General features: G+C 27.1%; 4 protein-coding genes across 5 annotated transcripts; 2 read left to right on the top strand and 2 right to left on the bottom strand.

Moving 5' to 3' along the window:
* Positions 1 to 323: 323 nt before the first annotated feature.
* On the bottom strand, positions 324 to 2,142 carry LOC122523285 (intraflagellar transport protein 46 homolog). Its single transcript, XM_043644952.1, has 3 exons — positions 1,709 to 2,142; positions 1,242 to 1,430; positions 324 to 1,148 (listed from the first exon to the last, which is right to left on the bottom strand). Exons 1-3 carry the CDS (start codon positions 1,930 to 1,932, stop codon positions 572 to 574), a joined length of 990 nt encoding a protein of 329 aa, XP_043500887.1. The 5' UTR covers positions 1,933 to 2,142; the 3' UTR covers positions 324 to 571.
* A 4,991-nt stretch (positions 2,143 to 7,133) lies between these two features.
* LOC122523282 (sodium-dependent nutrient amino acid transporter 1-like) lies at positions 7,134 to 15,536 on the top strand. Its single transcript, XM_043644945.1, has 11 exons — positions 7,134 to 7,196; positions 11,258 to 11,350; positions 11,449 to 11,529; positions 11,642 to 11,891; positions 12,014 to 12,251; positions 12,913 to 13,287; positions 13,592 to 13,781; positions 14,258 to 14,434; positions 14,582 to 14,858; positions 15,058 to 15,152; positions 15,273 to 15,536. Exons 1-11 carry the CDS (start codon positions 7,188 to 7,190, stop codon positions 15,444 to 15,446), a joined length of 1,959 nt encoding a protein of 652 aa, XP_043500880.1. The 5' UTR covers positions 7,134 to 7,187; the 3' UTR covers positions 15,447 to 15,536.
* Positions 15,537 to 16,647: 1,111 nt separating this feature from the next.
* On the bottom strand, positions 16,648 to 18,238 carry LOC122523329. Its single transcript, XM_043645004.1, has 5 exons — positions 18,080 to 18,238; positions 17,487 to 17,794; positions 17,115 to 17,385; positions 16,849 to 16,926; positions 16,648 to 16,781 (listed from the first exon to the last, which is right to left on the bottom strand). The coding sequence occupies exons 1-5, from the start codon at positions 18,236 to 18,238 to the stop codon at positions 16,680 to 16,682; spliced, it is 918 nt and encodes a 305-aa protein (XP_043500939.1). The 3' UTR covers positions 16,648 to 16,679.
* A 384-nt stretch (positions 18,239 to 18,622) lies between these two features.
* On the top strand, positions 18,623 to 22,774 carry LOC122523188 (sodium-dependent nutrient amino acid transporter 1-like). 2 transcript variants are annotated; one of them, XM_043644839.1, is made up of 11 exons: positions 18,623 to 19,155; positions 19,353 to 19,457; positions 19,958 to 20,062; positions 20,160 to 20,406; positions 20,485 to 20,725; positions 20,806 to 21,180; positions 21,466 to 21,832; positions 21,929 to 22,028; positions 22,138 to 22,314; positions 22,397 to 22,491; positions 22,578 to 22,774. In XM_043644839.1, the coding sequence occupies exons 2-11, from the start codon at positions 19,446 to 19,448 to the stop codon at positions 22,746 to 22,748; spliced, it is 1,890 nt and encodes a 629-aa protein (XP_043500774.1). In that variant the 5' UTR covers positions 18,623 to 19,155; positions 19,353 to 19,445; the 3' UTR covers positions 22,749 to 22,774. The 2 variants fall into 2 exon arrangements, with proteins under 2 accessions (XP_043500774.1, XP_043500776.1); XM_043644841.1 differs by having other exon boundaries at positions 18,666 to 18,701.
* Positions 22,775 to 24,416: the final 1,642 nt, after the last annotated feature.

Here is a 24,416-nt window from a genome sequence, read left to right as displayed (position 1 = left end):
TATCTTTTTTTGCACATTTTTTCTCTTATTCATGACTAAAACGTATCATTGTTACGTTATTATGATATATATGGATGTGTATATGTATGCTTATTTATGACTCGCGGCTACAATCAATGTTTTAATACTATTAAAAGAAATATTTACAGTTTTCAACGTACTTTTTTTTTCAGTGAAATATCGAAGAGTGATTAAAATTTTTTTCTACATTATGTTATATAATATATGCGATAAATTGCATGTTTATGCTTTGAACGAAAAAAATGTAGACATGATTAATTTAACTTTTTTTTTTTTACAGTTACATTTATTTTAAATCTAATTTTTATTCACATTTATTAAAATACAAATGATATATTAAACTTGTAGTATAATTTATACTAGTTTAACTACACACTATGCTAAGTATAATTATATTTAACACACAAAATATAAATAATAATTAATTTTGTGATAAAATTAGATTTTTTTCAAATATATAATCACATATGAGCGTAACTTCAAAGTTACACGTTTTAATAGAAAAATATTTAAAAAATAAAAGTCAGGCTTTGTTCGACTTTTTTAGGTTTCAAATTTTTTGTGATGTTGCATTTCGTATTTCGCAATAAAGGGTGAAAAGAGTATGAAGACTTTCCAGTCTGTAACCATCATGTGAAGGAATGTCGAGTAGATGGCAGACAATGTCAACGAGACGCGATAATTCGCAATCGAGTGTGGTAAAATCGAGTGGCGCCTCGTTCAATTGATCTTCAACATCCGGCGGCCATTGTTGCATCAACGTGTCGATATCAGGCATTGCTTTAGTCAACTGTACAGCAGGCGGATGTTTACTTCGATGAAGTTGATTCATATCCTCGATCCATTTCTCTATAGCCTTAACATTTTTTTCCGCATCTTCGACTCTTTTTATCACTGCTTGCCTAGGTGCACTAGCACTTTTGCAATGGGTTCTTAATTGTAAATGTAATACAGCTGGGTCGGATTGTTCCGTACATGGTTCGTCTAATACAGCAAGACCTATTTTATCTTCAACACCGTCTGGTCTAGGGATTTTTATGAAGGCATCTATATCACCGACCGCTGGTATATAGTCGGGAATAAATGGCACCAACTTATAATTCAATTCTATCTTTTGTGGAGTATACCTGAGCGTTTAGGAAAAAAAATATCATAAATTCTTATTGTATTGTTAGAAAAAATATAATTTTTTTCTTATAGTTTAAAGAAGAAATTCTAACCTAGAAATATTCTGAAAGAGTTCCTTCAACTCGGTTGATACGTTGAGATCTTCGAATTCCTTTGGATCGTACATTTCCATTTGTTTGGAAATACTTGATCCTTGGATATCATCATCGTCTGTTTCTTCGCTGTCTGATGGATCGCTACCGATTACTAATGATTTACTAAATCTCTCCTGATCAGGGTACCTTTAATTAGAATCATATTTTGAAAATTTTATATTCTAAATATATTAACACTCTAAAATATCTTATTGATCTATTTGTATCTTTTTCTCATAAAATTAATTATTAGTTTATATTGAAAAGTTAACGTTTATTAAGTATAAATTATACTATTATGAGTTATATTTAATATTTATAGTTAAACTACTATTAATTATATTGTGATTTTTATATTACATATAATTTATTTTTTTTAGATATGAATAAACATTAGATTTCAAGTATTATAAGTTAGGTGTTACCTTCGAAATTCGCGCCTTTCTCGGGGTGAGTTAACCTCCAAAATATCAGGGACGTCGTTCGTAAAATTTCTTCGACCTCTTCTCGAACTCGGTGGTCTTGGATAATTAACTGGACTTTTAATTTCTTCTGCATTACGAACTTCGATGCTTTCGTCAAATTTACTGAAGGGGGAGATATCTCTTGTTTCTTCGTCCTCTTCTTCGCTACTGTCCTTGACGTCCATTGTTTTTTTGATAACGATCGTTAACGATTAGAAGTTACTTTAATTACCATTACACATCATATTACTAATTATTATCTTTTTTATGTGATTACTTATAATTATCATAATTCAAACACTACTATAAGTACTTTGACGAAACACTATACGCATGTATTGTCGAATGAAGAAAGGCTTCCATTTGTTTCGTATTCCGTTGCCATAGTTTTTACATGTGATCGATTATAACTAACTTAATGATAACATTTTATCTACTGAGTATTTACTTAAAATCATTGAATAATTATCTTTCATTTTCATAATATTAACATTATCAATATTATTATATGCTGTAAATTAAATAAATATCTATCTATCCAAAACTTGTTTGAACAATTGCAAAAAATTATAAATAAAAAAGCTGAAGAATAAAACAATTCTTTTTTTTTAATAAATAAAAAAAATGTTTATTAAACTTTTAATAAATAAAATGATTAATTTTGAATAATATTTATGACTATCGAGTTTAATAAAATGTCTGATATCTCTGTAAAGTAGATATCACATAAAAAAGAAATGCATGAAATTAAAAAGATCATGTAATCTTACTTTCAGTCTCGACTCTAACCAATTTTATGACTTATCATGTACAGTCTACGCACACTTGATTAGTATTCATGACGCATCTGGAATTCCCTTTCGCATATATACTCTGACATATATTTAGTAAATATAGATACAAGTTTAAATGTACCAATCGTATTTCTCTCTCTCTCTCTCTCTCTCCTAATTTCTCTAAATATAATCTACAAATATAATGATTTTCTCACTTATGATTAAAAAGTTTTAACTTATTATCTGCCTTCAATGTTACGTCTCGTATCGTGTTATTTGACGAATGACATACAATTGGCGTATGACTTGCAATATTTGATTTATAGACAGATATGATACACTTTATTTGTTTACGTAACTTTTTATTTTTAGAATAAATTGATGTAACGCACAGGTTTTTTTTTTGTATAGATACACATTTTCATTCACATCTTTTTTTTTTTATTTATTTAATTATTTATGATTATTTTCTTTTATAAAAAGACAACCGGAAACTACAGAAACAGATATCCTAATATCAAGGAAGTTATATATTTAACATAATTTATGAAACGCAAACAATAAAAATTACGTATTATAGAATCTTTTATTTTCTTCAAATTAAATCTGATAAATGATTAATATAAATAATGTTTCTTTTTTATGGGCTATGTAGACACGTCGGTTCTAGTTTTTAAACATTTTTAATAATGGCGGATTTTAAGTCTGATCAAATGTACTTCTGTACTTCCTGTAAACAGCCATAGAAAAGAAAAAAAAATTTGGAAGTTTCATAGTTATTCAGTCAACCGGGCTTAAATAAATGAGGAAAGATCAAGTGCAACTGATAAAACTGTATTCCGGTTTGACGAAAGAGATTTACATATTCATATACACATACATACATATGTATATGTACACACATATATTTAAATAGATAAAACAAACTTATATTAGGACTGTCGGTTACGGTAAATAAAATTCTTACCCCCCACGTGTTTATTGCACGATCATTCTCATTTTATTGTTAACAATTGTTTGCGTATAGAATTTCTCATAAAACTTGTTCGTGACTTCTTTTGCAGACCAAAAAAATCGTTTTACGTTTAATTCGTCAATGTAATAAAACCGATAAGGCTCGCATGGGTTTAGATCAAATAAGGATCTATTAGGACCAATGTTACGTAATTGCCTTATCTTGTTTATTATCAACCGTACGATAATGCATATATTATATGGTTGTGTGTATTCTGAACAAAAAAAAATAGAAGCCAAAAAAAATACGTCGAAGAAGAAAAATATTTTCGTTATTATTTTAAAGATAATTGTTTTAGGTAATAGATCCATCTTCTAAATTAATATTTGTCTTATTTTAAGATTTAATTGTCTAGATAATTACGTTTATATATTTTCACGTTTAATAAATTATTCAAAGATCGATGATTCATTGATAATAATCTTTTAAATTTAATACTTCTTTTCTATGATCATTTCTTCGTTTACGTATAAATGTATGTATGTATGTATGTGTGAGTGTTTTATGTGTAGGTAGTTATATATGTTTAATTAATGAGCATAATTTCACAATGTACACACATACATATATATATATAAATACACAATGTATTAAATATACAGATATATGTTTTTATATGTACGTATATGTTAGATTCATGAAAAAAGTTTGTTTCACGAACTATAGATTAAACTAGTTCCAGTCAGATATGGCCGGTTCACTGGTTTACTTTCACCCGCGTAAATACTCTCTCATCCCTTCAATGTCTCTTCGAGGTCGATCATGCCATTTGATCATCGTCATTTTGATTACGAATACGCTGCAACATGTTTTATGCTGTCATTGAAGTCACTCTTATGGATATAGTCTATTACTTCTTATACATCTATCTTTATATTGTTTATTTCTATTTCTAATTTTTAAAAACATGTTCATTATATCTTTTTAATTTCTTTTTCTTATATAACGAAATTATTATAAGTGATCTTGATTGTATTCATTTATATAGATAGGAGGAAAAATAAAAATGACAAATTGTTGAAAATGTTATTCGAAATTATAGGATTTTGTTGTTGTAATATATGGATTTATATAATAGTTTTGTTTGTGTTACGTGTATTATCATAATAATATTACTACTACATAAAAATAATTATATATTAGAATATTATATATAATTAGTTAAAATTATATTTACACACACACATATATCTTGTAGATTTATTATTTATTTTATTATCTTATTTATTTTGTAAATGCATTATTGATCTTTATTTTAATATTATTATTTCTTTATTTATTTATATTTATTTATACTTAATGGATTAACAATTTTTGGTGAGTATCTCAAGTAATATTTTTTTTCCTGTTTTCTTTATGTCCCCTTTTGCCACTAAGAAACTTTGACCAATTAGAATGCAACCCAAGTTTGAAAGTATTCCCCTAGCTCTTCGCCTAAAGAATGTCTTGCCCCAAGGACTGGAACCGTTTACGGTTCCGACAAATTTTTCTTAGAAGTCTACTGATGTTGGACCAGTCATCTCTGTTTATACGAGCTCATTGATATGATTGGCTACAAATAAAAGAAAGAAAATTCGGAAATAATTTCCGTTCTGCCAGTTTGGATATAATGATCATCCTGATCTTTTTTCACTTGCACTATTATATTATTACAAATAATTATTCTTTCTAGAATAAAATTGCAAGAAATACAAATTTCATCATCGTTTATATTCGTTTTATAAATTATTAATTACTTATGTAAAATAATATATAAATATCTTTTAATTATTATTATAAAAAAAATTTTTGTGCTGGAGAAATGGAGTAGGGAAAGTTAACGAAAAATTTGTATATTAATTATTTATAAAATTTATTAATTTCGATTTACGAATAGATGCATTTTTCATTATACGTCACATGGTTCCTATATATTAATATTATTAAAAATAAAAATAAATACACATACACACAAGGTAGGCCAAAAGTCCCGAAATGATTTTAAAAATCAAATATTCTTTTTCGAGACTTTTTTTTTTAGGCAAATTTTCTTTGTTAGATCGCAAAATTACAATCTTAGGTATCTATATCGATAAATAATACATTGCACGCATCATCAATTCTATATAAACTATTCAATTTCTACAGTTTTTTATAATATGACTAACAGGAATTAAACAGATTCCTTTTTTTATCGGTCGATCAACCTGTTTCTCTCTTAGAGTTGAACAATCTAAGAGCATACGACGACGAGTCACGAAATTATTGACATACCAGAGAGTATACAGGAATATAAAAAATACAAAAATCAAATAAACTAACTCAGCAAAATCATTTACGTTAAAGAATTGGGACACTTATTGTTAGATTCCCACGAGAAATGGGTATATTATAAAAAAAATTCTATAAACTCGAAAGTATAAAAGGAAATATTTTTTTATTTTGGAGAACATACAGTTAAATACTTCAAGATATTTGAATTAAATTTTTGACATAAATATTTATAATATATTAAAAAATTAACGGGGCGCTGAAGTAATTTCCGTGGAAATCCCCCGTAAGAAATGCGCGTAGCTGGCCGCGTATGTACCACCGTCGTTTTTTACCTGACCAAAAAAAAAAAGGAGAAGATTTAGTTTATTCGAAAGTAGTGTCGCTATTACAACATAACGTACGCCTTTTTTTGTCCGATTATCTGGGAATTTATAATGAGTCGAGAAGAAATCTTTTTTCCGAATTATTTTTTTTTTTTTCAGACATTCCTGAAGTCGTATTAAACTGTGTGTTCAAAAATAAAAATATTTCGTTTTATACTTTCGACTTATTATTAATTTTGTTTAAAATATACCCATATATTTTGTTTAAAATATATATGTTTTTCGAACGGTCTGAGTGAGTGACTAGATTCTTTAAAATGAAACGAAATATATTTATATAATGTTGAATCATTTCGTGAAATTAATTACGATCAACAACATTATTTTCTTACGTGTCATAAAATTTAATAATCTTAAATAGCAAAAGAGCATTTAATAAATAAATAATGTTTATTTGCATAGATATAACTTTTTAAATTTTTTGCATTCCTATCATTTTTTTTCACGTAAAAGTTGGACCATAAGTTGAATTATTTGGATTAAAGTTATTTTGTGCAACTTGGTGTAAATGAATTGATCTCAATAAGAAATGATCCATAATACATTAAAAGTTAAATGTAAAGGTACACGTTTCAGATGAGATTCACAATCAGTTTCCCCTTCTTGATCGAGTTTTGATTCGTTGTACCCGATTGTAGTGATAGTTCAGTTATCCCTACTACTTTCTGAAGGAGAACCAACAGGTCTGCAAGAACGATCGTGAAACAGTCAGTGGTTGTTCCGAGCTCAAGTAGGTAATATCTACTCACGTAAGTGAAACGTGTGTGAATACGGGTGTTAAAATGTTGAAATAAGTTTAAAAAAAAACATAAACCCCCACGTGTTTACGAAATCTTCTCGTCAAATCTTTTTTCATTTTTTTTTTTAATTCGTTTCAAGGACGACCATTTTTGTTTACATTTGTTCTCCATCGGTCATTTTGGTTCTCTTTTGTTTGTTTTCGTTTTAATTAATTTAACAAGGATACGTCTCGATATTATTTATTGATTTTATTTTTATTTTGGAAGACAAAAATGGGAAAGGTAAGAGTCATTTGGTATATTTAAAAAGAATTGTTGTTTCTTTTTAATTTATTATTTTATGTTCATTCAACTTTACATTTGTAGTAATTATAAAAATTTGTATATACATTTTTTTATTTAATATATGTTTTATTTAATATTTTATTGTTTATATATCTTCTTTTTAATATACACACTTTATAAAATTATTACATTATTGTATACGAAGTTTATTTTATAATCAATTGAAAGTAATTGCAAATATATTATTTTTAATAGCAAATATAATAAAAACAAAGTCACAGATTCAATTTTATTTCTAATTGTTAATGAAAATAAGTGTTGTGTTTCTTACGTGTTAAATTGCATATAATATAATTAAATTATGTGTATATGATAAAATAACAATATTTATAAATAATTAATGTAATATTTAACGAGATAAATTTTTCCAATAATAAAAAAACATTAAATTTTAAGATCTATTTGTTTTTCGTTAATATTTTATAACGTTATCTTATTGTCAGAAAAGAAAGATAATAGGGTTTTTTTAATCGATTGATTGGGAAATCGTAGTCTATATAAAAAAATAGATTATACATTCCATCGTTGTGCTTGTGTATATTTGACTTAGTGGTAATCGTTACTTTTGTTTTGAACGACAAAAAATTAACATTATGGTCGATCGATTGATCACGCACGTTCCTCGTTCATTCAGGAATAATATTCACATTCTCGTTGTTATGTCTATCTTGAAAGAGACAGAAGAAGAAGAAAAAGAAGAATGAAACATAGAAAAGAAATGTTTGCTCATACGTTGCGTTGAAAATCTTTTTTTCTTCCTTTTTTATTTTTTTATTTTTATGATAATTATTATTATTATTATCATCTCAAGATTAAAATCTTACGTAAGGAATGAATACGCGGTTTAGTAAAAGTTCTTTGGTTTATTTTAAAAATGAATTACAATATACCACTTATTGAAATTTTTTTTCGGACTTGTTGTTTTTGCAATGTGAAAAAATTAAAAATTAAGCAAAATGTTTCGAAAGAAAAAAGTAGGTAATTCTGGAAATAAATTAGACATCGTTATCTTATGATTGGTCCACATTAATTCTTCGAAGGAATAAGTAATTTTGCAAATATACGAAATAATAATAATAATAATAATAATAATAATAATAATAATAATAATAGAAGTCGTATACATATACGTTTATATTAACTATCAACATTAAACATTAGGTATTAAGTAGATTTAATATTAAATATCGAGCATGTCGATTTAATTACTTAATACTTATCTAAAGATAGAAATAAGAAAAAATAATGCGACCACTTTGACAAACACTTATTATCAAAGTTAAATAGAAATTATCAGAAAATTAATAAAATTAATAATTAATAAAAATAATAATCGACATTACAAAATTTAACATTCATTTAAAATTATGTGAATATTAATCATTTTAACAGCTGGTTTATTAATATTGTACATCAAACTTTATGCGAATTTGGAAATATGATTTCTTGTTAGATTCACTAAGTAAACATAACGTTAAACGATCTGTTATACTAACAATCCTACCGGAATAATAATAATGATCGAGCTCTGAAATAAAAGAAAAAACTAAAGGCTTTCACACGAACGATCTAACTTTTTTCTGAATATTTTTTATTATTATTTTAGTCTTGTCATTTTTTATTACTTTTTAAAAGTCTTCAAAACTGTTGGTTAAAGAGGAAAGTGATCGTTCTTGCTTTTTCACTTTCTCGTCCATTTTTAGGTAAAGAACGTTTCATTATTACACAATTTTGGTTGTTTTTTTTATGTTTTTGATTCAATAAAACATTTCGAATGGTCGATTAAACCTTGTCAATGTCGAGTAAAATTGATTCATTTCTTTCAAATGACACATACACACAGTAAATTATACTACGCTAGTTTAAAAACGTATATACAAGGTGGTCGCAAACGTACCGATTAAATTGTAAAATTTGATTACACAATTTAATACTATCAGAAAAAAATTGGTCTCTTAAATAATTCAATCGACATCAGTGCTGTTTTATAAATTATTACTGATATTAGAGAAACGGTATGTACTTTTTTTTTTTAGCAGAAAAAAGTTGTAGAGAATTTTATTCAAATGAAATAAAACAAAAAAGAAATATAATTTCAGTAAGTTTCACAGTATTTGAGATAAGCAGTTTCTCTGAACGTTTGGGGTCACCATGTATAATTAAAATAGTTATGTCAGTTAGGTGTGTTGAACATCCCGTAATTACGTGGACGAGAGTTACTTAAGTCTGCGATGTCCACTTCGATAAGAGTTACGTACGGATAGTGAAAGGAGTAATCTCAAAGATCCTACATTTTACTTTTATTTTTATTCTGTACTCGTTAACGCGATTTCGCGATTAATTATCAAAATTAGGGACGGCGAAAATAATTATAAGGGTTTATATTTTTGGGAACGAAAAGTAAGTTAAATGAAAAGATAGATAAAAGATAAAAAAAAGAAGAAATAAAAAGGAAAAATAATCCGGAAACCTCTAAGGTCATCAAATTGGATACGTTGTAGCTACGATTAGAAATGATTGTGGTGTTTGTAAACTGGTTAAAAATGATTTTATCATAAGGATTTGTTGTGATTAAGGATTCGTTGTAGGAAGAAGAATATCAAAGAAACAGATCAATTAAGAATGTTCAATAACAGAGATAAGAAGAAGAAACTAATTGTGAAAATAATTATCTTCAGTTCTTGAAAGATTTTATGAGCAGAATTTGGATTATTAAATGATTCAAAATAGTTGACGAAAAAACACATTCAGTAAACCTTTACTTCCGACATATCATTTCTCTCTCTCTCTCTCTCTCTCTCTTTCTCTTTCTCTTTCTTTTTCTCGTTCGCCATCTTTTATTTTCACCATTTTAAAAATATGTTAGAGATATTTGTTCCTTAGTCGGAATATTTTTGCGATATTGAATATTACTGGTGTGGATACGTTTAAATATACATAAAAAATATCAATGTAGTTATAATAAATATGAAACGTACGATATTTAAATTTTTTTTTCTTTCTCGAGATATTCATATTTAAAGATAATTACTTTGTCCACCTTGAATATCTCCGTTATTTGTAATAATATGAAATAACGTTAGGTACAGAATTTGAATGGCATAAACATATTGTGATGCCAATTTTTTGTGTGTAAGGTTGTAGAGTAGGGGAGATTTCATGGTCACCTTCTTTTTTATTGTTAAGACAATTTCAGCAAGCCATTAGTGAAAATCAAAGTGAAGCTATCATTCAAGGTAGAGTTATTGTCCCATAACTGTATAAGAACGTATAATAAAATAGGTTTTTCCACAGAATAACCATATTACTATAATCGTCGTTCATGCAATGATTATGCGTACGTTGCGTGCATGTGGCAGTAAAATTATGGTGGATTAGAGTCGTTTAATCGAATGGTATTTCCTTTAGATTTTTTTTCTTTTTTTTTTTTAAATAAACGTTGGTAATTCCCGATTGACTGATCTATTATCGTTTCCTTTTTCTTGAACAACTTTTCTCTCACACGTTTGTATACTTGCTGAATTCGCAATAGAATTTACTTAATAGTTGTCGACAGTCGTTCAAGTTAGATATTTAGAAAGTGTCCTTGAAGATCTACGAACGCGAAGATTTTCCTTTATTACTCGAAGATCGACGACCTTTGTGGTTTATTTCTTTTCCTTTATTAGATTTAATTGGCTGCGACAGGACACGATCGTAATAACAACAATAACAACAATAACAGCAACAACAACAACAACAAGAACTGAAATAATAATAATAATAATAATAATAATAATAATAATATAAATAATAATGATAAACCGTTTGGAAAAATAAGTAATCGAATTGTTAAGCACAAAATTGATAGTATCTTTTGAATTTTTTTTTTCTTTCATCTCATATAATTTTATTCAATTTGTTTCAACAATTTTAATGAGAGTATTAAATGAGTGTCTTTTTCTTTTTGTTCTTTTTTTTTTAACGTATTTATTATTTTTTTTTTTAATTTATTGTAGGCAGGAAAACACAATGCTGCATTCGTTGGAGATGATGGAATATGCAACGGCCAGACTAATGTTAATCTTAAAAATTCGACACAAATCGAAAAGGTCTGTTCACATTTGAAATATTTAATAACAATAATAATAATAATAATAATAATATGCAAATAATGTTCGACAGATTTTTGTAATATGTATTTTTTTAGAACGACGACAATTTTAACATTAATTATGGCGTCGATGATAATAGAAAAATTACCCAACCAACACTGGCGATGGAAGAATTAGTAAATATAAATCATTTTCTTTTTGTATTTTTCGTTATAACACTGAGCAATGATTTTCTTTTGAAAAATTATTATGAATTATTATGAGAAACAAAAATTATTATTTTGACAGACGATAATAGAAAGAAATGTGGAAAGAGCAACATGGGGTAACAGTATAGAATTTCTCATGTCTTGCATCGCAATGTCGATTGGTCTCGGTAATGTTTGGAGATTTCCATTCACGGCATACGAAAATGGCGGAGGTGTATTTCTAATACCCTACATAATCGTTCTTTTCGTCGTTGGAAAACCATTTTATTATTTGGAAATGATATTAGGCCAATTCACCAGTAGATCATCTGTTAAAATGTGGTCAGCAGGTATGAACTAATCATTCCTTTAATTTTAACTTTAATTAATATTTAAGGGAACGAAATATTTTAACATTAATTTTTTTTCTCCCTTTTTTTATTTTCTTTTTTTAAATTTATGTTAACAACAGTTCCAGCTTTTCGTGGTGTTGGCTGGGCCCAAATGTTTTCAATGGTCGCAGTTGGGACATATTATTGTTCCTTAATATCAATGACCTTGTATTATTTGATTGGTAGCTTCCAATCCCAGCTTCCTTGGTCAACGTGTCTTCTCGAATGGGGAGATACTTGCGTTGATTCAATCAAGGCCGAAAATTCAACAATTCGTAATGGTACGCACTTGAGAAGTTCCGCTGAATTTTATTTCACGTGAGTAGCTGTTTTACTTACTCGCTAACAGTAAAGATAAAATCTCATTGTAACGTCGAGACGAACGGTAAGAATCAAAACGAGAAAAAGATGATAAATGTCTGGGGGGAAAGGATCTACAAACAAAAAGAAAAAAGAAAAAAACATGATTTATGCAAAAAGTCTTGACGTTTTGAGATCTGGTTTTACAGGACGCAAATATCTTATTACCGCGAATGTATTAGTAGGTTTCATTTATATGGATGTGCAGATATAATATAAGTCTGACAGAAGATTTTATCTTGCTTACTTATGCCAGCTTAACACGACTTACTAAAGTTTAATAGAAGGTGTCCCGTTGATATCTCATGTAAGTACATCCTCGAGATGCTATCAAATTATAAATCTTTAAATGCATTATGACATAATGTATTAAAAAAAGGGGATATATCTCGATAAAAATCAGAAAAGTTAATAACGTCAATTATTACCATATTTGTCGACAATGTTTAGAAATAATCTTCAACAAATCTCGTGATATTACACTGGCCCATGGTCATTTGATTTGCAAAAATATAATCATTGTTTTATTCTATTATATATATTTTATATGTTAATCCAACAGTTAATAGGACCTAAATACTATTCAAATATTATTATATATATTTGTTTGTTAATACAGGAAAACAGTATTGAAAGAGATACCTAATATCGACAATGGTTTGGGTCTACCCGATTGGAAATTAACTCTCTGCCTTTTTGTTGCCTGGTGCAGCATCTTTGCTGTCCTTGCACGTGGTGTTAAAAGTCAGGGAAAGGCAGCTTACTTCCTAGCTATATTTCCTTATGTGATTATGATAGCTTTACTGATTAGAGCAGTTACCTTGGAAGGAGCAAGCAATGGTATAATCTTCTTTATCCAACCTAAATGGGACAAACTGTTTGATCCGAATGTTTGGTACGCTGCTGTTACACAGTGTTTCTTTTCATTGTCGGTTTGCTTCGGCGGTGTCGTCATGTATTCATCCTACAACGATTTCAGGCACAATATTTACAGGTTATTAATTTTTTTATTATATAATCTAGAAAAGCCTGCTCAATGATTCGAATTATTAAATTTAAATAAATGCAATTCGATCATTGGGATATGATCGAGGCAGTATTTACAGCTTTTTAGGTATTTCAGCATAATAATTGCACAAATTCAAATATTCAAAATAACTAGAGCAAATTTGCAGTTTAATTTACTTCATTCACTATTGATTTTTCAACCAATAACTGAAGTACCTTACATCAATCATTGACTCGTCTCGTGAAACAAACCAAAGAAGAATCCTGACTGTAATCTTTTCAAATTTTAGAGACGTCATGGTCGTGACTACTTTAGACACCTTTACTAGTCTCATGGCCGGTTTGACTATTTTCGGTATACTTGGTAATCTCGCTCACGAACTTGGCACCGATGATATCAGCAATGTTGTCCGAGGTGGGACAGGTTTGGCCTTTGTTTCTTACCCAGATGCTATCGCAAAATTTACAATATTACCAAATGTGAGAAAGTTTTACTAATCACGATACACGATTTTCTCATCATCGATAGATTTCTTTTTATAAAATAATCTTTTTGTTAAATTCATTTATGATATATTTCTGAATAATTCATAAGCAACGAGAAGAAATAATAACCGTTATTCGTTCGTTCGTCATTTAAGAAAAATGCTTCCTTCGTGTTCTCAAGGTATACGAGATAATTTCATATGGAATGGTCATTCCTTTCTAATTGTAAGCTATACCGTTGAAAAAAAATATACTTTCATTAAATAGTTTGTTTCACATAGTTGAATAGTCATCATCGTATTCGTAAAACACAAATCATTGAAGTATAATTAAACTTATAAAATATTACGAATATTAATACGAAATATTAAGCTTAATTATGATAATAATAAGAGATCTATCCATCGATGCGATCACAGTTCAAATTTATATCGTAAATTTCTGATCAAAGTTATTTACATTTGTTACAGTTGTTTTCAGTGCTATTTTTTCTAATGCTCTTCGTTCTTGGAATCGGGAGTGCCATTGCGCTTGTAGGTGGAATAATCACTATTATCAGTGATCAGTTTCCAAGTTGTACGCATTGGTATATTGTACTTAGTACATCTGTTATTGGATTCCTATGTGGTATTGTTTATTGCACACCGGTTAGTAAGATTATATTTTTTTATCTATTACTATAATTATTTTTAGTGTAATATTGTTTAGTGTTCATTATAGTATATAAATATTAATATGCAATATTTTGATAAGTTAATAATTATAATTGAAAAAAAAATGTTAATTATTTATAGGGTGGTCAATTTATACTAGGTCTGGTTGATTACTACGCTGGTTCCTTTATCGTGTTCGTATTGGCTACACTTGAAGTTACTGGATTTTTTTGGGTTTACGGATTAGAAAATTTCTTGGACGACGTTGAATACATGTTGAAGAGAAGGCCTTCAATTTATTGGAGAATTTGTTGGGGTTTTATCACACCACTACTTCTTGCAACTATTTTAATTTATACTATTGTTGGACTAACACCACTTACTTATGCTGGTGTTTTTTATCCTCCAAGTGCATATGGTATTACTATAATATTATTATTATTATTTTTATTATGTTCATCATAACAATAAGCAGAGTAGTTTAAAATTGATCTGATCATTTTTTAAATAATTATATTTACTTTAAACATATGTTACACACGCGTTATATTTATTTTTATAAAATAGGGTAATAAAATTTAAAATTAATTAAAATTTTAAATTATTATTAATTTTAGCTGCTGGATGGATACTATTCGCATTTGGAATAATACAATTACCATTTTGGTTGATATATACGATGATGTGTAAACGAAATTTGGGCTTGCTAAAAGTATATAATTTAAATTATTATTTTATTATATTATCATAAACGAATATTAAAAAAAAAAATCGAATAATAAATAAAATAAAATTATACTATATAAAATATATATAAATTCTTTGATTTTAGATGTTCACAAAATCTTTCAGTCCCTCAACTGAATGGGGCCCAAGAAATATTCAAGAATTGGCCAATTGGAAGGAATATAAAGAAATGATGAGAAAAAAACGTGAAAAACGTAATTGCTCGCAATTGAAACAATTTGTTTATGTTATTTTCTGTTTAGAAGAGAAACTCGTATGATCTCATTGTAACAAAGAGATTGAATTTTTTGTATTATTGTAACACCTCGCACTTGCATATGTATACACATACACACATCACACGTAAACACATTTTTATTGACAAAAAAGAAAATCGATTAAAAAGGAAAAAAATCTCTTGACTGACAAATTGTTTTTTACATTTTTAGAGTATTAAAAATATAATCAAAGAAATTCAGGAATATATTTTTGAAGAACAAAAAATAATAAAAATTTCATAATATAATATAATTAATGAGCTTAAATAATGAAATATGTAAATAATTATTTTTCCTTTTTAACATTTTTGTGAATAAAATTATAATTAATATTAATTTTGAAATAATTTAATATATTTAAATTTCTTAAAAAATTTTTTTTTTTTAGATGTTACACGATACCATGAATATTTTACAAAATTAAATCGTTTTCATTTTTTCATGTTATAAAAAGAAATTAATATTATTACATAAATCTTAGCGTTTCACACTTTGATGTCTTTTTTAAATAATTTATAATTAAATCTTTAGATATTATTATTACGTATTCATTTTTTTTAATGTCTTATTAAACAGTATTATATTAATTGACGTGATCTTTAAGAATTAAAGAAGGAAATGGAGAGAAGTTGTTATTATAAAATGAAAAAGAGAGAGAAAGAGAGAGTATGTAAATAAAAACAAAAGAGAAATTATAACAAATTAATTTGGATTTCAGTCATCCATTTTTACAGTAAAATTCACATTTTACTGTAAAAAAAAAAAGAAAATGAATAATTATTATTTATAAAAAATAATTTAATTTTGACGATTACTTCGTGTAAAATAGATTATAATAAGAACAGTTAAGTTATTATAATATTTCTTGTCTTTTACTTATTATTTTCAATGTTCAAATAATATGTGAACAGTAATTAAAAAAAAAAAACAAATTATACGAATCAGTATTATTTTTTATTCCTACGAGTAAATATCGGAATTTTTTCCTCTCTCCTACGGGTAAACTTAAATAATTTATTTTTTCGATTGTCTTATAATTATTTAAACGATAGTACATTTGTTTAAACATTACGTAGCTCTTAATAAATATTAATTGTAAAATAATTTTCAATGGATATTTTTTTAATATACGTAAATTTTAAAAAACTGAAGTTCTTCTTTACTTCTTCAATTACTTTCGGAAAAAAGTATAATTAGCATGTGTGTGTTTTTTTGTTTGTTTTTATTAGACGATATTAAATAATCTCATAATTTATGAAGTTCCAATCTTCGGTTAATTCTTTTTCTTCTTCTTCATCTCTGCTTTCCATTCTTATGATTTTTCTATCCTCCATTATCTTTTGGAAGAAAAATATTTCAAGTTCATTTAAATTACTACAGATCATTCAATAATTATTCACTAACCATCATCTTGTATTTTTCTCTTTCGATCATTAATTCCATTTCGAATTCTTTTTGCTTGTTTCTTCGTTCCTCGCAGATCTATGAAATAAAATAAATTACATTTTTTATATATTTCACATATGAACAAATAATAGACAAATAATTGTAACATGTAACATAATCAGAAATATATTTGGCCATGTTGTTTAAAAAATGAGACACTTAATATAATTAAAAAAATAATTTGGGTATAAATTGAAATCATTAATTTTGCAATATAAACAAACCTTTAAATGAAGCAACCAATACCCAAGATACTCAATCGGATCGTAAGGTTTTTTCTTAGCAATTTCTGGAAGAGCACGTATTAAAGCATCGCTAAAAAAATATTTTAAATAAAGACCTTCGGATGAAAAATAATAATCGGACATTGTAGACTTTGAGGAGACACAAATATCATCTGATTCCATGGAATTCGTTGAATCGTGAAAACCCTTTTGCCAAAATAATTTCAAATGTTCTATTTCGTTTTCGGGGATACCCAAGGCTTTCAAAAGTCTGAAACACAAATTTTTTATTTTCAATTCATTTACACGATATTGAGTAAAATGTTTAAAAAAAAAAACAACAACAAAATTTGTTTGTCTATGCATACCAACCTGATATATTCGTCGGTAAATCCATTAGTTAATAAAGATTTGATTAGGCCATCACTTAGTCCCCTTTCACGTAAATGTTCTCCTAAAGATTTTTCCTTTATCTTTTTTTTATTACTGCTCTCGGAAATATTATTTTTTTCTTTATTTTTTCTCGCATCTTCATTTTTATTAGCATCTTTCTTTGTTCGACTAAGATGCTCCAAAATTTGTTCACCTTCAATACTGATTTCCACGATTTTATCTTCTTTTATCTTGAAGAGATCAACTTGGCTCAGTTTAATATTATTTTTTAAAATCCTCTCTGTTCTCTATCGAGAAATCTTAAAGTAAGAGATTGGATCTAATCGAAATGTGAAAGTCAAATCTGTGGAAATGTACCGACGAAAGTATATTACGTAGATTTTTAGGAATTTCATTGATACCTAACAGTAAACTGTAGTAATAACGTAAAAGTTTGAATCGTTATTTAAAAGCGAATACTTACAATCATGAAGAAAAAATAAAAATAATCATTTCTAAAAATGTGTTAACACTTTTTAATCGTTTTATTCGAACGGTTTAATTCATTTTACTTATTTTTTACATATACTTACGTCTTTGTCATCAGATTGTAAAAGAGAAATAGATGAAAATAAAAGTTTTCGAAGTTCTCTTTTGTTATAGGCTCCTGAAACTTCAACATGATGTCCTTTCTTTTGCAAAATGACTCTTTCACGATGAATTTTGTCTTGAAAATTTGTATTTTTATCCATCGTCATTCAACCTAATAAAAATCATCACAACAGTTTCTTTTCCACGCCTAATTTCATTCTTTACGTGATCGATGAGATCAATCGATTTTAATTTTGATTAACAAATGCCAAAATTACTTTACCGACTGATACGTTTTTCATTTTGATAACACAAATTTCTAAATTTATTCAGCGTTTATTAGTAAATGAAATAAATATCAATAAAATTATGTCGCGTGTCAAATTTGATTAATATTTCATGAATAAAACTAGGAGCAGAAATGTTTATAAAAATAGAATTTTTTTTCTTATGTACAATAGTTGTTTTATCCTTTTCTTATAATCCCCTCTCTCTTTCATTTTTTTTTTTTTACAATTAAGAAAGGAAAAAAAGAGGGGAATTTATATATATAAAACATGCGCATTTAATATTTTCTCAGACCAGTGAGAAAAATTTATAATGTGCATAAATGAATGAAAAGCTGTACGTATGTACGCGTTTATTAACGATTGTCTAACGTTATCTGATTAATTATGAATCATAGTTAAGGATTGAAGTTACGTGAATAATAATCTTTCATAAATCAGTTCAAATTGCGATTTCAAATTATTCATAGTATAATAGAGAGAAAAACTTCGGTGCAATGAACGACGTCAATTGTTATTTCGTTTTTTCGTAAAAAAAAAGAAAAATAAAAATGCATTTAAACTGATGTTAAAAATTCTTTCGTTTACTTGTGTTATCTTAATAACGGGTGGATTATAATTATCTAATCTACAGGAATACGAGAATAGAGTGAAACTTTGTCAGTCCTATTCGCGACGTAATCCTTGACGGAACTTTCCTTCTTTTGCACGCTAATTGGTTTATTAGAAAAAAAATTTTTAAATTTACTTAGAGATTTAAAAAAAACCTCCAATTGGCTCCCTAAAAATATGTATTATTATTATTATTATTATTATTATAATAAACATAAAAATATTATTTTATAAAACACCATACACACACATAAATACACAAATTTATTATTTACTTAATTAGATTTGTTTATAAAAATAACACATATCACATTAATAAAGTTATATTTAAGTTTGTTTTTTTATACACAATAATAATTTATTTTTTTTTTTATAGAGATCACAAATACCGCACGTAAATTTCAATAAAACTTCACGCATACTTCACAATCTTGAAAATACACAAGTGGAAGAAGGTACTTCGATATTCATGGGGAAAAAGGTATATATGTAGCAAGTATTTCTTATTACTTAACTTAGCAAAGATGGGATACATATATGCATATAGATATTCATGATATTGTTATACGATATTTCTTTTACATAAAATATGTATTATATTTCTGCTTGGCTAACGAAAACGTCATTCGATACGACTCTTGATCAACGAGTAAGTGGTAACTGGTAGCTCTATTGGCGTTCATTGTTCACGATTAAAACTCGTGATCAAGCTGACGTATATTACATATATAGTTTGTTAGATAGTTAGCTAATACTTCTTATATGACATGTGGATGAAATAGTTATACAAGGTGAGTTGAAAGTTTCTAGATTATAAAAAAAAAAAAACAAATTAGCCTAAAGTATTTCAAACAAGTGTAATTGACGTTTAAAATTATCCAGAAACTTTTGATTCACCCTGTATAAATTTCATCCGTTATTATCATAAATTTATAGTTAATTAATTATATTAATAAAACATATTATATATATTATATTTAGACGTATAACATTGAAAATGGAATCACCAACGAGGCTTTCAGTTTGGATGATATCACAGTATATAACAACAATCGAACCGATCCTAATTCGATTTCTGAAAACACCGTAAGTGATCTCTCTCTCTCTCTCTCTCTCTGTTTTATTTTTTCATATTTACAAAAAAAAGCTGCATTCTTTTTTTTATAAGGTTTGGTTTAATTAGGTGGAAAGAGCACAATGGGGAAACGGTAAAGAATTTTTGATGTCCTGCATTGCCATGTCTGTTGGATTAGGAAATATTTGGAGATTTCCATTCACTGCTTACGAAAATGGTGGTGGTGCATTTCTTATACCTTACATCATAATTCTCATCGTTGTTGGGAAACCATTTTATTTGTTAGAAATGATTTTGGGTCAATTTTCTAGTAAATCTGCTATCAAAATTTGGGAAATATCACCTGCCTTCAAAGGTTACAATTTCATATTCTTTTATTGGAATTTTAAATTTGTTTAGATTAATGTGATTCTAACTATTCTTTCTATCACAGGTATTGGTATTGCCCAATTTCTTACACTGTTGGCATTAACATCTTATTATTGTTCCCTAATGGCATTGACTTTATTTTATTTGGTCGTAAGTTTTCAATCAGAATTACCATGGGGTAAATGTAAAAAGGAATGGGGTAAATACTGTGTGAATTCTTTGAAAGGACAAGATAATGAAATTCTTTTAAATGGTACCAGCCTTTCCAACGTAACTTATCTCAGTTCAGCTGAATTATATTTTTAGTTAGTATTAATATAAATAATATTTCTATCAATGAACCTATATTTATAAATCAATGATCTGTAAAGTTATCTATGCCTAGCAAGGAAGTGCTACACGAAAAGAAGAACATCGACGACGGAATTGGATTACCTGATTGGCGTTTGACAATTTGCCTGTTCGTTAGCTGGCTTTGTATATTTATTATTGTCGTTCGTGGTATCAAAAGTTCTGGCAAGGCTGCTTACTTCACAGCCATATTTCCTTACATTGTAATGTTTATATTATTGATCAGAGCTGTTACATTGGATGGTTCAGCCAATGGTATACTTTATTTCATTACTCCTAATTGGAACAAATTGTTAACGCCCAGTATCTGGTACAATGCAGTTGCACAATGTTTTTTTTCATTGACTGTCTGTTTCGGTGCTGTTGTTATGTTCGCGTCTCACAATAAGATTGATCATGATATTTATAGGTCAGTATCGTTTAATATGGGTATAAATATTTTATTGATAAGACTAATCCACATTGATCTTTTGAGAATTAGTAATTTCGAGATTTACTGATGCACGATTAAATTCTTTTTCTTTTTTTTTTTTTTTCATTAAAATCTTTACACATTATTTTGCGAAAATGATTATTTAAATTTATCATTAATAACGATAATTAATAATTATTTAAAACAAATTACATTAATGAATTTAACTTTGGCAATATTATATTTTGAAATTTATTTTTTATTATAATTTATTGTTTTTAGGGATGCAATGATAGTGACAACTCTGGACACCATGACCAGTTTCTTAGCAGGCTGTACTATATTTGGTATATTGGGTAATCTTAGCCACGAATTAGGAGCTAAAGATATTAGCTCTGTGGTACGTGGTGGAACAGGATTGGCATTTATTTCTTACCCAGAAACAATCGTCAAGTTCGATTTCTTACCACAATTTTTCGCCATTGTATTTTTCGTAATGATTTTTGTTCTTGGAATTGGTAGCGAAGTTGGACTTACTTCTAGTATAATATCGATCATCAATGATCAATTTCCAAGCTGGAAACATTGGCATGTTGCAGCTGGGACATGTTTCTTTGAATTTCTTATTGGATTATTATACGTCACTCCGGTATAATTATATGGAAAAAAGAAAAAAATATTGGTAGTTAAATTTTTAATTAACAAAAATATATATATTTATGGTTACTTTTTTTCTTCCTTATAGGGTGGACAATTCATGGTAACGTTCATAGATTATTATGCAACTTCGTTTCTTGCATTAATACCAGCCATTTTTGAAATGATCGTGGTTTCTTGGTGTTACGGTGAATTTGTCTTTTTTTTTTTTTTTTTTTTTTAAATAAATTATTAAATGAAACTATATTTACGTTTGGATGATTGAACGAATTTTTTTTTTCTTTTTTTTTTTTATAGGAGTCAATAATCTTCTCGACGACGTTGAATTTATGCTAAATCGACGATTGTCGAATTTTTGGAAATTCTGTTGGAGTATTTTAACTCCTGGAATAATCACTGTGATTTTTATTTATAACATGGTTAATTTGGAATTGTTAACTTACAATGGTCTTTTTTATCCTGACGTAGCTTATGGTAAATATTTATTATATATGCTCTGGTTTTTTTTTTATTTTTAATATTTTATAATGACTCTGTGTTATTTCTTTTTTTTTAGTTTTCGGTTGGATTGTTTTTACCATTGCTGTATTGCAAATACCTATATGGATATTGGTCGCTATATTTAAAAATAGACATTTACCTTTTCCGGAGGTAAACAAAAATAATAAAGTATATTTGTTTTATTATTTTATGAAGTATATATTATATCATATAATTTGTATAATTAATTTTTTAAGATAATTTTTCAAACATTTCGACCTTCAAAACATTGGAGTCCATTGAACGACGAGACGAAAATAAAATGGTTGGAATTTAAAGAGCATCGAAGGAAAATGAAAGAAGAGGAAATAGATAATGAAAATTCGAATATATTTTATAGATTATTCAAATCTGTTACTTGTCGGTAGAATTGAAATGAAAAAGAAAAGACAAATATTTTTCTTATGCTTCTTTTTTCTCTGTTAATTATTATACCATAAAATTTAATGTTTCTTAAATGAAAATGATAATAATTTTGGTTTGTGTTAATTCAATGTTATAAATAATAGTAAAAAGAAAAAAGAAACATTAATTTATAATTGATTTACGCATTTTGCAATATTACGATAGTGATTTAAATGAAATATTATTATTTAACTTGTAATATATATTTCTTTCTAATAATTCTAACAATATAAAATAAAATAAATAATTAATAAAATATCACACAAATTGATATTATTAATTAATAATTAATTAACTTTGTACAAATCAATGAAATCAAATTAGATAGAAATTGAAATATACAAATTGGCATTATTATAAATAAAATGAATAACAATATCTAGATTTCATCGTTTCAAAGATAAAACTGATATTATTATTTTTTTTTTGTGAAGTATCACAGTTTAAAATTCAATGAAAAAAGAAAAAAGTGTGTGTGAATAACCTGCTGTTGGGATCACCTAATCTCACGCATACATATACGTGTATACGTAGATACATCAATCTCAATCAAAAAGTATACTTTAAAGTGTTCACAATCAAGTATATAGCCTTTTGCAAGTTTTATCAAGCGGAAGAAAGTGACATCGATTTTAGATATCGATTACTTCATACACACATATAATAGTTATCTATATCTTATATACTTAATAATCTCCGTGACTAAAGAATCAATTTAATATTTTTTTTTCTTCGTTTTTCCTGATAGACATTTATTATCCTTATCGTGGTTAAAGTTGTGTGTGTGGGGGTATTTTGTAGATTATATAAAAGAAATCGTTACTTCGTCAAAAATTGAGTTTCAAGAGTTTCTTATTCGAGTATCTGCGTTGTATGAATGTTCGTTTAAATATTCGATAAATCCTAATACCTTTTGTTTTCAAGTTTTTTTTATTTGATTTGTGTAATGTCAAAAGAAACGGTAAGTCGTGATAGTTACTAGTTGGTTGTGATAATAAATTGTACATAAGAACGAATTGTTTTTTTCTTGATAAATAAAATTAAAAAAAGAAAAAAACAAAAAAAAATTTAGGGTTTAAAAAAGGGTTTAAAAATTAAAAAGGTACAGTACTTTGAAATGCACATAAATACAATATACTTAAATGTACTTAATGATTAACGAAATTTATCTAGTGATAAATTTTACGATCTTCTATAAATAGTTTTAAACGATGGTTTTAATTGCCTCAAATGACATTCTTGATAACTAGTAAATGTGTTACACGTGCAATAAGTGTGTTAGGTTGACACTCTAAGACAATACAATTAGAAAAGAGCAGAGAGGATAGGTCTTATTTTTTTATAGTTTTATATGAGTTATTAAACATTTCGATCGTTTCGATCATTTCGATCATTAAGTTACATATAATTTTATTGCAACGTATATATAATTAAATGTTTATCATTTAAACAATAAATTATAAATAATTCTTGCCTTTTTACTCACTCTCTCTCTCTCTCTCTCTCTCTCTCTCTCTCTCTTTTATGAGTTCCGAGTTATTTCTCAACGAACATTTTCTCACACTTATTCAATAGTACCAAAATGGTTCGTGTCTTTTTACTGTTTCTCTGGAATCAACAGCAAACGGTTC

Source organism: Polistes fuscatus, unplaced genomic scaffold (assembly GCF_010416935.1).
Source record: "Polistes fuscatus isolate 324 unplaced genomic scaffold, CU_Pfus_HIC Scaffold6, whole genome shotgun sequence".
NCBI lineage: Eukaryota > Metazoa > Arthropoda > Insecta > Hymenoptera > Vespidae > Polistes > Polistes fuscatus.
This window is presented reverse-complemented; position numbering and strand designations above follow the sequence as displayed.

What these genes read in the sequence shown, in the direction of transcription:
- LOC122523285 (XM_043644952.1), bottom strand. Translation starts at nt 1,932, where the DNA reads ATGGACGTCAAGGACAGTAGCGAAGAAGAGGACGAAGAAACAAGAGAT. An exon ending in GAAAGGCGCGAATTTCGAAG is followed by an intron (nt 1,431 to 1,708) that starts GTAACACCTAAC and finishes TTCTAATTAAAG; the next exon opens with GTACCCTGATCAGGAGAGAT. An exon ending in CTCTTTCAGAATATTTCTAG is followed by an intron (nt 1,149 to 1,241) that starts GTTAGAATTTCT and finishes CTAAACGCTCAG; the next exon opens with GTATACTCCACAAAAGATAG.
- LOC122523282 (XM_043644945.1), top strand. An exon ending in CACTGGCGATGGAAGAATTA is followed by an intron (nt 11,530 to 11,641) that starts GTAAATATAAAT and finishes TTATTTTGACAG; the next exon opens with ACGATAATAGAAAGAAATGT. An exon ending in TCCGCTGAATTTTATTTCAC is followed by an intron (nt 12,252 to 12,912) that starts GTGAGTAGCTGT and finishes TTGTTAATACAG; the next exon opens with GAAAACAGTATTGAAAGAGA.
- LOC122523329 (XM_043645004.1), bottom strand. Translation starts at nt 18,238, where the DNA reads ATGGATAAAAATACAAATTTTCAAGACAAAATTCATCGTGAAAGAGTC. An exon ending in TTTACCGACGAATATATCAG is followed by an intron (nt 17,386 to 17,486) that starts GTTGGTATGCAT and finishes TTTGTGTTTCAG; the next exon opens with ACTTTTGAAAGCCTTGGGTA. An exon ending in ATTGGTTGCTTCATTTAAAG is followed by an intron (nt 16,927 to 17,114) that starts GTTTGTTTATAT and finishes TTTATTTCATAG; the next exon opens with ATCTGCGAGGAACGAAGAAA.
- LOC122523188 (XM_043644839.1), top strand. An exon ending in AATATCACCTGCCTTCAAAG is followed by an intron (nt 20,407 to 20,484) that starts GTTACAATTTCA and finishes TTTCTATCACAG; the next exon opens with GTATTGGTATTGCCCAATTT. An exon ending in TTATCCTGACGTAGCTTATG is followed by an intron (nt 22,315 to 22,396) that starts GTAAATATTTAT and finishes CTTTTTTTTTAG; the next exon opens with TTTTCGGTTGGATTGTTTTT.